The sequence below is a fragment of the Danio aesculapii genome, chromosome 2 (assembly GCF_903798145.1).
Source record: "Danio aesculapii chromosome 2, fDanAes4.1, whole genome shotgun sequence".
Lineage (NCBI taxonomy): Eukaryota > Metazoa > Chordata > Actinopteri > Cypriniformes > Danionidae > Danio > Danio aesculapii.
In genome coordinates, this window is record NC_079436.1 from 23,179,331 (window position 1) to 23,191,628 (window position 12,298).

General features: G+C 37.9%; 1 protein-coding gene across 1 annotated transcript in view; it reads right to left on the reverse strand.

The window, feature by feature from the left end:
* The window catches only part of niban1b (niban apoptosis regulator 1b), a 61,045-nt gene extending 49,263 nt beyond the window's left edge, over positions 1 to 11,782 (reverse strand). Inside the window, exon 1 of the mRNA XM_056475239.1 lies at positions 11,577 to 11,782. Coding sequence (XP_056331214.1) covers positions 11,577 to 11,631 — 55 coding nt within the window. The 5' untranslated portion in view covers positions 11,632 to 11,782. The remainder of the gene's footprint in view (positions 1 to 11,576) is intronic.
* Between the last annotated feature and the right edge of the window lie 516 nt (positions 11,783 to 12,298).

Sequence of the window (12,298 nt, forward strand, 5' to 3'; positions counted from 1 at the left end):
TGAGTGACGGTCCATCTCTGTTGATGTCAGTTTCATGGCTTTTTCATTTTCTTAACCATGCCCCTTTTACCGTTAGTTTGCTATGAGGAAATGATGCGCAAAAATAAAGCCCCGCACTCTACTCAGTATTCAATTCCTGTTGGAAGTATGTCTACATACATAAAAGTCACAGCAACTTCTGGTTCATGTAAACTTAACCAACTCACCCAATACAATAATTTTTTTTAAAAGACACAAAAATCACAGGTATAGAACAATCTAGCAAACATATAAGTGATTGATTCTTGAAATTCTCTGGTTTCCCACAGTACAAAGACATGAGGTACAGGTGAATTGAATAAGCTAAATTGGCTGTAGTGTGTGTGAGTGTGTGCAGGAGTGTGTGGGTGTATCCCAGTGTTGGGTTGCAGCTGAAAGGGCATCTGCTGTGTAAAACATATGCTGGATAAGGTGGCGGTTCATTGCGCTGTGGCAACCCCTGATTAATTAAATTAAAGGGACTAGGACGAAAAGAAAATGAATGAATTGTTGAAATGTACCTAATCAAATTATTTGTCGCTTTTGCACTTTAACTTTTTTTTATAAAATTGATATCTGACAAATATGCTCCAACATGTACTGAACCGAAGTCTTTACTTTTCTATCCTGAAGTGTGATTGAGTCGGACTCATCTTTAATCATGCCTGTTTTAAACATGTGCAGTTCATGCCTCTAAAACAAAAAGCCAGACAAATCAAATACCCACATGGAAATTGTATGAACTCACACAGGTCCCAGCACTGAGGTGTTAAGAGGCTGAGATACAGATATTTAACGTACTGTCAGGTCAGAATGAGGTGTTACAGAGTGACACAAGTATCAGTTTAATATAGAGTGTATGTCAGTGTGTGTGGAATGAATCAGAGAGGGTGTGGGTCTGCCTCTCAGTGTTGAGCTGTTCTCCTCTGGAGGTTTGGGATGTGGTCCCAGAATGAAGCTCTAATTCCTCCCATGCCATAAGAATCAAACTGATTCACGAACTGACACTCCTCCCAACAGCAGATGCACACCCAGAGACACGTTTTTCAAAACCTCTTCACCAACATTGTTTGGGCTGTAAAACAATTGTGTATCTTGTTGAAAGGTATGCTATTTTTCTAAAGGCTGAATTTATGATTTTCATTTGTTGTATAATAAAAAATTTTCAGATTTACATTAAAAAAATAAAAACTGAGACATACTATTTTGACTTCTAAGTAACAAATCAGTAAAAGGATAAGCCCCCTCCCACCTTAACAACCAGCCAGAACCCCCAAACAACCCCATATTACACCTTTGTACCCATCTAGCAAGCCTTTACAAAATATATCTCTTAAAACACACTGAACTTCCAAGAAAAAACATATATCAATGTCCTCGCAAACACCCAGATTCCAGAACATCCCAGCAACAGCTAATACATGACAACCACCTAGAGCACTTTAAAACCACCTAGCTACTTTAACAAACACCAACCATAGAGCACCTAAAACACCTTAATAACATCTTAACAGTTTAACATTTTAACAACATCTTAACAACTACTAGAAGCAAAATAGAAAACACCCAGAACACACACAGTTCCTGGCAACAACCTAGAACACTTTAACCATCAATTACATTGCTTTACCAAACACTGACACCCAAAAGCAACCACCTAAGACTATCCAATGACTATTCCAACACTCTAGAAAACACCCAGAGCATCGTAAGAACAAACGCCCTGGAATACCTTAACAACCAGATTAACACTGACCAATAAAAGAACTAAAAGAATTAAAGGGGTGGTCGAGAGTGCTTTTTTTAAGGCTTGGTTGTGTTTATAAGATGCAAAGCGATGTGTGCTCATGCTTCATTTGTAGAAAATCACGTACATTTTTAGATATCTTACTTTAATTATATACTGCTACTCAACCAACAGGAAAACGACATCTGAAAGGCCCGCCCTCAAGAGGCTCTGATTGGTCAGCTAACATAATGCGCTGTTGCGGATCGGTTCCACATCACCACATCACGCCTCCACAAGCATGCGCTTTGCCTCTGCTGTGTAAATAGTGTCAATCAGAGTAGCTGTTAGCAGTATCTGTCTGAGCCTGAATCAGAGAGAAAATGAAAAGGATGAACCTCATGCCTGCTCTCTAAAATAAAATCTGACAAGTGTCTGTAACGAGTGTAAATAGGCTGTGGCTCCTTTAAGAGAGAATCTGCATTTTATGTATGTGTGTGTGTAAACAGTCTGTAGACGCATGTAACACGAGAAACGCATGTGAGCGGGACCGATGTTAATTTTTATTTTTCTCTGATGCTCGAATTAAGTTATTTAACTGTAATATACAGTGACGCTGTTGACAGGAGAATAAAGCACAAGATGTGGAATGTGACCCGTGTGAGCTTTGATTAACTTTTCTGCTGCAACACAAGTTAGGCAAGTTATCCTGTATTTTTTTTACCTAACTCAACGCGTTACATGTATTTCACATATATCCGGAATAAGCATGTGTAAGTAATATGAAACGTTCACATATCTTTTGCAAGTTCATTATCTGAGACATAGAACGCAGGGAAAGCGGCCGCATAGAGAGACACTGCAGTGCTGCTGAAGATTGTGGGTCTTTACAGCAGTTTGACTGATAAATATGAATTTGTAGCTAAACTGTTAACGGTGCCAAACAGCATTTTCCATTGTTTACATAATGATACAACATAATGTTAACGCTAGACACTTTGCATGTCATAGATCAACTTTAACAAATTAAAAATACTTACAGGTTGTGGCTCACAATCCACAGCTTCTGCTTGTTGGAGCTGCTCCTTTGAGGAGTATTTAGCTGAATTCAGCACTGAACTGGGAGAGATTCTGGAAGCTGTCCTTTGTCAAATGCTTGCTATATATTTTTTATAATTCTCTGGAACATAATTCAAATTAACAAGCTGAACACGCTCTGTGGAAATAGCAGCGTTTGGACGTCAACTTCTCTGCTTTAACATTACAGCACCTCTGGCCACGCCCCTTTACTGTGCAGGGTAAATGTGCATAACCTGAAGCCCTTGTGATCTCACTAGCCCGGATGTATGTCTTTGTAGTGCCCAAACTTCGTTTGCTGTAGGCTTTGCTAAGCTAATTCTGTTAAAGCCAATATCTCCTATTGCATTGAACTTTGAGAGTATTACCTAAAGAGATGTTGTTTATGTTCACACAGCTACGTTACACATCAACTAAAGTTTAAAATATGATATCGTAGTCTACCACCCCTTTAAAACACCTTAGTAACCACCTGGAAGAATTTACCAATTACTGCAGTAACAAACTAGAAAACACTCATAGAACACCCTAAGAACACAGCCAGTAATTTAAACCGCCCATAACCCTTTAAGGTGTACTCCTTGAAAATACATTTTTGGGCCTGTGCTTGCATTGAATAATACACTGACACAACTCTAATAAATAGTAATAAGCAATTAAAATAATAATGATAGCCTATGGATAAAAGGTCGACCAGGTGGTTACGATAGCACCATTAGCAAATACCAAGAACACCCCAACAAACACTTTGAATACCATACCAAGCCCACTCTTTAAAAGAATTAAACAAACAGTTTATGCACTTAGAATCCTAGAAAAGGCAGCACGATGGCTCAGTGGTTAGCACTGTTGCCTCACAGCAAGAAGGTTGCTAGTTTGAGTCCCGACTGGGCCAGCTGGCATTTCTGTGTGGAGTTTGCATGTTCTCCCTGTGTTGGCGTGGGTTTCCTCCAGGTGCATGCACAATAGGTGAATTGGGTTAGCAAAAAAAGGATGTCGCTTTAAATTTAAAGAGGGGGGGGCTACAAACATCTATCCATATGTATAGTGGCAAATTCAAAACAGGACTTTTATCTGAAAAGGTCAAAAAAAAAAAAAAGTGGCTCAGAAGTAGGTAGTCTGTGGAGGCTCCAGTGTTTATTTGTGCATTCTAAAACACCACATTTATAATCCTTCAGCAAGAATGTTGAAAACTCTATCCCTGGACAGCTGCTTCTCACTCAGGGCTGTCTATGCTAATGAGGGAGAGATTGTTGCTAATAGGCAGGACTTCGCCCTCTGATGACATGTACAAAGGGACAAAATCAAACAAAGTGTTTCTGCAGACTGTTTTAATGAAGTGTATTTATAAAAAATAGAATGAATAAATCTTTGTCATTATAGGCTGGTTATATTTACACACTAGCTGTGTCTCATTTCAGACGCTGCGTCATCGTAGCACGACGAAGGCTGTCTCATCTCAAAAAAACTTGAAGGCTACTTCAAACGCAGCCTCAAACTGCATCATTCGTTTCCCAGGTAATGAACGACACAACCGGTGGATTCTTCGCGGCCTTGAACGTCCCAAGATTGATTGCGCGCTGAAAACGGCAGCCCGTTTTTAAAAGAAAACTCCGGTTTAAATGTATGAATTACGTTTGTTTTACTTGGATATCTAAACACATGTTAAAAAACAAAAAGAGTATGACATGTCTTACTAAAGAGTGATTTTACAGACAGTTACCATTTTTATGTGTACATGCATGGATCAAAGGAAATATATTTCCAGCTTCTATATACTTTGTTTTGCCTTCAGATCGCTTATAATAAGTTGTAAAATCATTACGTCATTAAAAATCATTAAAAGTCATTACAAATTTCATCAGCACTTATTAACAGTTATGGTTGCCTGGTGACGAGATCCGTCCTCTGTAGGCTAGATCGTCTCATTTCAAAACTTTCAGTTCAGCCTGTGTGGACTTCAAAGGACTCACCTTTAAAGTCTGCATCCTTCTGAGGATGCAGCCTCTGAAATGAGACACAGCTACTGTTGCCACACAACTGTTTAAACCCCTTATAAAAGTGAATTTTGCACCCTTTAAATGTCCTTGGTAACAGTATGGCAATGAGTGTAAAAAAGACATTCAATATCAACCACATTTCAACACCCCAGAAAGCACTCAGAACACCTTAGAACCATATAGAAGACTTCAGCCACCACCGCAAAACTCTCACAATTACTCAAAACCCATTAGCAACCACATAGCCACACAGACAGAGAGGCAAGTTTTCACAGCACAAGCCGACATTTTCTAACTAAATATAAATAAACTGCATGTTTATTGGTGAAATCTATTTATTTCCCTCAAGTTAAACAAATCTTGACAGTCTCTGTACTTAATTTGCGAGAAACATCCTGCAGTATGCGATAGGAATGCGTTCAGGCATTCTGCATGTCTTCAAGCTGTTTGGACACTTTTGTAATTAAATGGGAAATGCTGAAAAGGGTTAAACTTCACCATATGAAAAGGACGAAAAGTGAGCGTGCCGGTCATGGAAATCACCACACATCTTCCTCCCACATGCTGAGTAAAGGACAGCGTGAACAACCATGACCGTTTCCCCTAGAGCCCCACTGCATGCTTGGAGTAAAGTAGGAAAGAATATATGATGTGAAGCTCTGCTAAAAGTCATGCTAATTCAGCACTCCAACAACGACATCAGAAAAGTGGATCCAGATTTGCACAATTATCTTTTAATGCCAGAGCTGAAAAAAGAACAGCTAAAGAACAGGGAATGACTGTGCCATTTGATTACTTTCAGGGGAATTTGCCCAAGTTGAACAAGACTTCTCAGCAAGGTGCCATTATACCTTAGGGGGCACATACTGAGACCATTTGGACACTAACTATGCTTGAAGTAGTGCCATCAATGTGTGTCATAGCATATGTGGATAAATAATCTTCTGCTTACCTAGTCAGACTCAGATCCAAATTAATTTTGTAGCAAGATTTTCAGGATATACTAAATAACCTAAACACAAACTGTAGTGCAACTGAATGTCATCAGTATTACTGCATCCTGAAGGTCATTAAAATGTCTTTCTAATGTAGTCTTATTTCATATTACAGATTATGCCGTGATCGGCTGTACATGTCATGATTATAAACTTGTAGATGGAGATGATAAAGAAACATGACATAGAAAAGAAACATTTCGTGTGTTATTTTACAGACAGTCATGTAGTTCGCCATTGTTGTTTTGGTTGTCAAATTTCAGTTACGTTTTTGTTTTTTTAGTTTACACAGAATGACAAAAATGATCAAATTGCCAATTAATGACACAAACCTTTAGACATTTCTCCCCAGAACATTCTTGTGAACTAGAAGCAATTCTTCCAAGTCCTTCACCCTGTGATTGGAGACCTCCTACTTATTCTTACAACCCTAAGCAAACCATTGGCTGGTTAACATGTGGATTAAAAGCTACTTACAGGGTCAGATTGCCTAAATGAGACCATAAAAAGGAATAAACCTGCACACATCCCCAAAAGTACTATTTGCTGTGATTTCCAACACAGGCTCGTGGAAATACGTGCTTCAGCCTACATTTCTGTAAAACCCCAAAATTGTACTTGAACACACATTTAACTGTAGTTTCTAGATAAAATGAACAACAATTTTTGTTCCTTTCCACACTTACGGTAATTAAAGTGACATATATTTATTCATTCGTTCATTCATTTTGCTTCAGCTTAGACCCTTTATTCATCAGGGGGCGCCACAATGGAATCAACCAATGCACACACATGGAGAACATGCAAACTCCACACAAAAATGCTAATTGGCCCTGGTGGGATTCGAACCAGTGACCTACTTGCTGTGAGCGACAGTTCTACAAAAGAGAGCCACCGTGTTGCCTACAGGGACATATTTTCAATGAATAAAGGTTTGTGGACAACAACGTATTAATACCACAAAACATTATCAATGTCTATGCTTTGTAATCAAACATATTTGCTTCACCTATCTATTTCCATATGGACAGCTGTTCTAAAGTGGTCACTTGATAGCTTTACAGTGTTGTACTTGTGATGCAGAGCAGTCGGGTTCAACTGTGGTGAAGCATGGATCCACAAAAGATAAAAGTATTGCAAAATCTGGGTTAAACTATGTGGAAACAGTGCACTTTTCTCTTACATTTGCATTTAAACACACTATCTTGGGTTTAGGGAAAGGTTTAGATCAGTGGTTCGCTAGGTGATCTATACAGCAAGAACATTCTCATGTACCTATATCTGAAACACAACAAAATGCACCATAAGTCAGGGGTTCCCAAACCTTTCAGCCCGTGACCTCCAAAAATAACAATGCCGTGACCCCCAAATTCCTCAGAGGTGGTTATAAATACACAAACATTGCACGCACAATAAGGCCTATTTAAACACAAGCATATTGACAATCTAAAAAGTGCAACAGTCTGACAACCATATCCTTTTTATAGTCATTTATTAAATAGTTTAATCTAATATTAACCTCAACCAAAAAGACTGGTGGGTACAACGTTTTCGACACAACTCCATTCTTGGTTTAATTTTGGAGACCGCCACTCAGAGATCACTCGCAATATTAAGTTGTGGCCTGTATTTTTTTTTTTTATGTATTTGATTGCCATGTCAGAAAGTTTAACCTGGTGCAATAAAATCAATCTTCTGCCACTGACTCTGTTATTAATTTAACGTAAATATACCAATCCTATGAAAAAAATGTGCATGTTGTTGTTTTTTCAGTAACTATTAACTACTACTTTTGTCTTCTGTGGGTTATGGATAAAAATGGTAATTCTGATAGTTTAATAAAATTTGTTTGACTTTTGGAAATTATCAAGTGACCTCCTGTCATTGTCCCATGACCCCCACTTTGGGAACCACTGCCATAAGTAACATATTTTAGTATTTGTGTATTTATACACAGTGCCCTCAGATGATTTGTCATCTGAAACATGCAATGCAACATTTTTTACGTTAGGAAAATATGTAGATTGAGGCACATGATGTATTTCAGGCTGTGCTTTATTTTTACACAACAATCTCATACATTGTTGGATTTAAATTTTAAGCAGATCCACATATGGGTCTGTGCCAATAGCCTAGTGGTACTGTGCGTCGACATATAGCACTGACGTGCTCACAGCGACCTGAGTTTGATTCCTGGCTTGAGGACCTTTGCTGATCCTTCCCCTCTCTCTGCTCCCAATGCTTTCCTGTCTGAAATATCTACTGTCCTTTCATAATAAAGGTGAAAAAAAAACCTAAAAAATTATTATAAAAAAAAAATCAGCATGTGGGTCACTTTATAGCATGTGAGAGTACAAAGCCCACCAGGCCCTTCTCAGCTAAATCAATCTTAGCTGGTGCCAAAAAAACCATGACATCATTTAGGAGTTTAGCGGAGGAGGGAGTGGTGAATCGAGCATCATAATTAAGGACACATTCTGTCCAGCTTTTACATGCTGGTGCTGTTTTGATTTTTACCATGTTACGTCAAACTGCATACACAGCTTTATGCCTATTCTGTATGTTTTTAGATTGCGTGATGACTGTTTAATGGTTCGTAATTAACTGTTATGGGAAGAAAACAAATGTAATCAAACACATAGCATTCTAACGACAGCACAAACCCTGGAGTGATCAGAGTCCTCATTTAACCTGCCTGTGTATACATTGGACAGCAGTGAGCAAATACATGCCAGGGCCAAAAAAAAAAGCCAAGAGGACGTGGCAAATAACTTGAGTTTTTGGAGCACAAGGGCAGTATTCACTCCAAGACTGAAGCCCTTTCTGTTTCAGTTTAAACCCAGACATATTCTGCTAATAGTTTACCAGCTGAACCACACAAATGTGATGTCATAGTGTCAGCAATTAGTGTGTCTTTCTGCTTTGATCATAAAATTATAGGCTATACTTTATTTGCCTAGCTGTGTTAGGTGTGCAGCTGTCACTTGGTGTTATGATTTCTATAACTACAACATGTGAAATTTAATAAAGTCACTCCAATGAAATTAGCTTTTCCTATATAAAATACAAGTACTTTAAGTAAAGCAGACTTTTTTTAATCCAGCATTCAGGTTACTTCAAGGAGTCAAAGAAATGGTGGTAAATATTTAGTTGAAAAGACTGAACAATAAAGAGAAGTGAATGTTGGAATGAATTTCCACTCTGGTTCAATACTTCCTGCTCACTGCTGGCCAGATGAAATGAGGGCAAAACAATCCCCATTATGCAGGAACAGCTGTGCTCCCCATCAGGGGAAGGAAACCCATTCTCTGCAGTATATGCGCTCAGAATGTGTGACATTCCAGTCAAATCACAAACGCACTGACTTCACTGCATTCACAAAGGCAGTATATCACTGATTCTGAGAGCGCTGCAAATGAGCAATGAAATGCGAAACAGAATCTACAGATTTTTGGAGAAGAAAAAAGGAAATTGTGGTAACATTTCACATTATTCATCTCTTTGTGTTACACACAATACAAGTTACAGCTCTCCTTTTTAATTTGTGTCTAATATACTTTTGTGGAAAAAGCCAACTTTGATGTGCAATGCAAATATTGCATACTTTTGCTGCTATTAGTTAAAATGGTTAACAGGTTTCATGGTATGATTAGGTTATGAATGCTTGCATTTTATCTTGTACCACACATTCAGTATTAATTGGGATTACACTTTATTTTTAGAAATTTTTAGACATTCTGTTTACTATGTAAGTAACCGAAACTGTCAACTAACTCTAATTGGAGTATTAGATTAGTGCTATTGCAGTAATCCTATTCTGCTGATTTTACATTGAACCACATATCCTTGTCAGGGGGGAAGAAATTGTGGTAACACTTTATATCCAGGCCCGTAGCCAGCCTGGTGAAAGGAGTGGTTTTTTATTTTATTAAAAGTGAACCTTTTTGCAGTTTTTCGCCTCATTTTTTATTTAATTATTAGGTTTAAAAAGGTTGCGTTTTAGTGACTTTCATTCATTCATTCATTCATTTTCTTTTCGGTTTAGTCCTTTTATTAATCTGGGGTCACCACATCGGAATGAACCGCCAACTTATCCAGCATATGTTTCACGCACCAGATGCCCTTCCAGCTGCAACCCATCACTGGGAAACACCCATACACTCATTCACACAAGTACATTACGGACAATTTACTTACCCAATTCACCTATACCACATGTCTTTGGACTTGTGTGGGAAACTGGAGCACCCAAAGGGGGCCAACTGACCCAGACGGGGCTTGAACCAGTGACTTTCTTGCTGTGAGGCGATCGTGCTACCCACTGTGCCATCATGACGCCCATTTTACTGACTTTAAAGGCACTATTTTTGTGCTGAATTAGCTTGTTGGATGGTCACCATAACCACACTAACCACACACGTTTTGATGAACCAAAAACATTTCCTAAAGATTTACATCAATTATCATTTACATCATATAAATCATATATACCATCAATTATATCATATATCAATAGAAAAAAATAGGAATCTGTTAAAGTTTTATAAATTATAAATTATAAACTGTAGCCTTTTGTCATTCAAATATCATTAATTTAAATAGCAAACTGCCAGCACATTTAACTTTCCTCAACACAGGATTCCACTTGGTGTTAAAGCCTTTTTCAATAAATTATTGTTACAATTAATGATGGCATAGCAGTCAAAATAGTACAAATGAGCTCATGTATGGCACAAATTCTAGACTTTTGTCAGTGAGGGGTGGGTCTTTGGGTGGGTCCTACATGCACACATTATAAGTTACATTCCAGTTTCTTTTAAGCATCTTGTATGTCCTTACAAACATTTTATAAAATAGTTTTGGACTGGTCTGATGGTATGATTAGATATAAGGGAGGTCAACAGTGTAGTTTTACATCCTTTAATAATTTATATTGTATGTTATTATAAAATGTAATTACATGCAGGTATATATTGTATTTGAGTAGCCTTCACTGTTAACCACTGGTTTTTAGCTATAGTCTTTGAGCTCAATTCAGCCTTCACCAAACAATGGGGCAAGCAAAGACGGCTTGCATTGATTTAACTTAAGAAACAAACTGCATTCTTGGAAAAACTTGAATATATATTAAACATAAAAATCATAACTGGGACATACTTTAAGTTTACACTGGGTCAAAATGAGTCCATATTTTACCCAATTTGAGTTGAAATAACCCAGCATTTTGTAGAGTGTAGGGTCAAATCACAAGTATGCTGGTATTCAGAACACCACTTTCACTTTTTGTTATAGTGTCAATTTTACCAGCAATCTTTGTAATTAATATTCACAAAACAATGAAGTATGTGAAGTAAGTTATTATGATACTGATCTGTGGGTTAACTGCTGATAGGTGGGGTTAAAGGTGTGGTGGGCGTGTGGTAGATTTGGGTGGGTGTGCATTTTGCATGAAACGTCGTTAACATAAATTTGTGACTTTCCTGCACTACAGTACCTTGGTTGTCAAACGCCTTAAGTGTTTTTGGCAAAGTAGGTTTTTCTTGGAAATTCAGTTGCAGCAATACTGACAGATACGAACTATGTGATAAGACGCTGAATTTGAAATTACATACAAATGCAGGAAATTTTGAGGAAGATAATAGTAACACATAAATAAGAAGTAAAGTCCCATTCAGTAATGATTATTAATCTCAAAAATATAAAAATATAAAAATAAAGTCAGCTGCAACCCTTATGTAGCAAATAGAGAAATCCGTTTACCTCGTATGTAGTTTATTTTGCTCTCGTCCAACAGACTGGATGAGGATGCTCCCATTGTGCCGCGTGGTTTGTCGTGGTCTGTCCCGAGTGAAGAATTTTCCCGTTAGTCCGATTGTGTTGTGGCACAGCGGCTATTTTGACTGGCAGATATTGACGAGCTCTAATAAACTGTGACTCAAGCATCTCAAACTTCCTCAAACTGCAGCGCCGCCCGCTTATCCTCTCCGCTCTGTCAACATCCGAGCTGCGTTTTACACAGCACTGTTTTGGGGTTAGTTTGGTTAGTTTGCGTTTTAATGTGCTCAAATATGTTGTTAATGTAGGTTAACGTTTTTATTGAGGCTATTTTTAAAAAGTATTTTGAAAAAACTAATACCGTTTTGGCAAGACAAAATTGGTTTTATTCTACTAGTTTTGGAATAGACAACAACTTATATCGTAGATTTGTTTGTTTAAATCGTATTCTGCGCCTATATGAACCGCTGACAGTAGCCTACAAAATCAAGTCAAGGGCGCGTCCAAACAAAAGATATTCAGTAGCAAAATGTGTTCCATGCTCCCTATGTGTAAACACGTAAGGATTTAAACGCAGCATATAATTTGTGTGACGTTAGGAACTCTGTTGCTTATTACTTTAATAAAAAGTTAAGTTTACCAATTAGAAAATGGTGTGATACCCAAAGGATGTAGGCTATGTTATACAGTTACTCTACTCCCCTCTA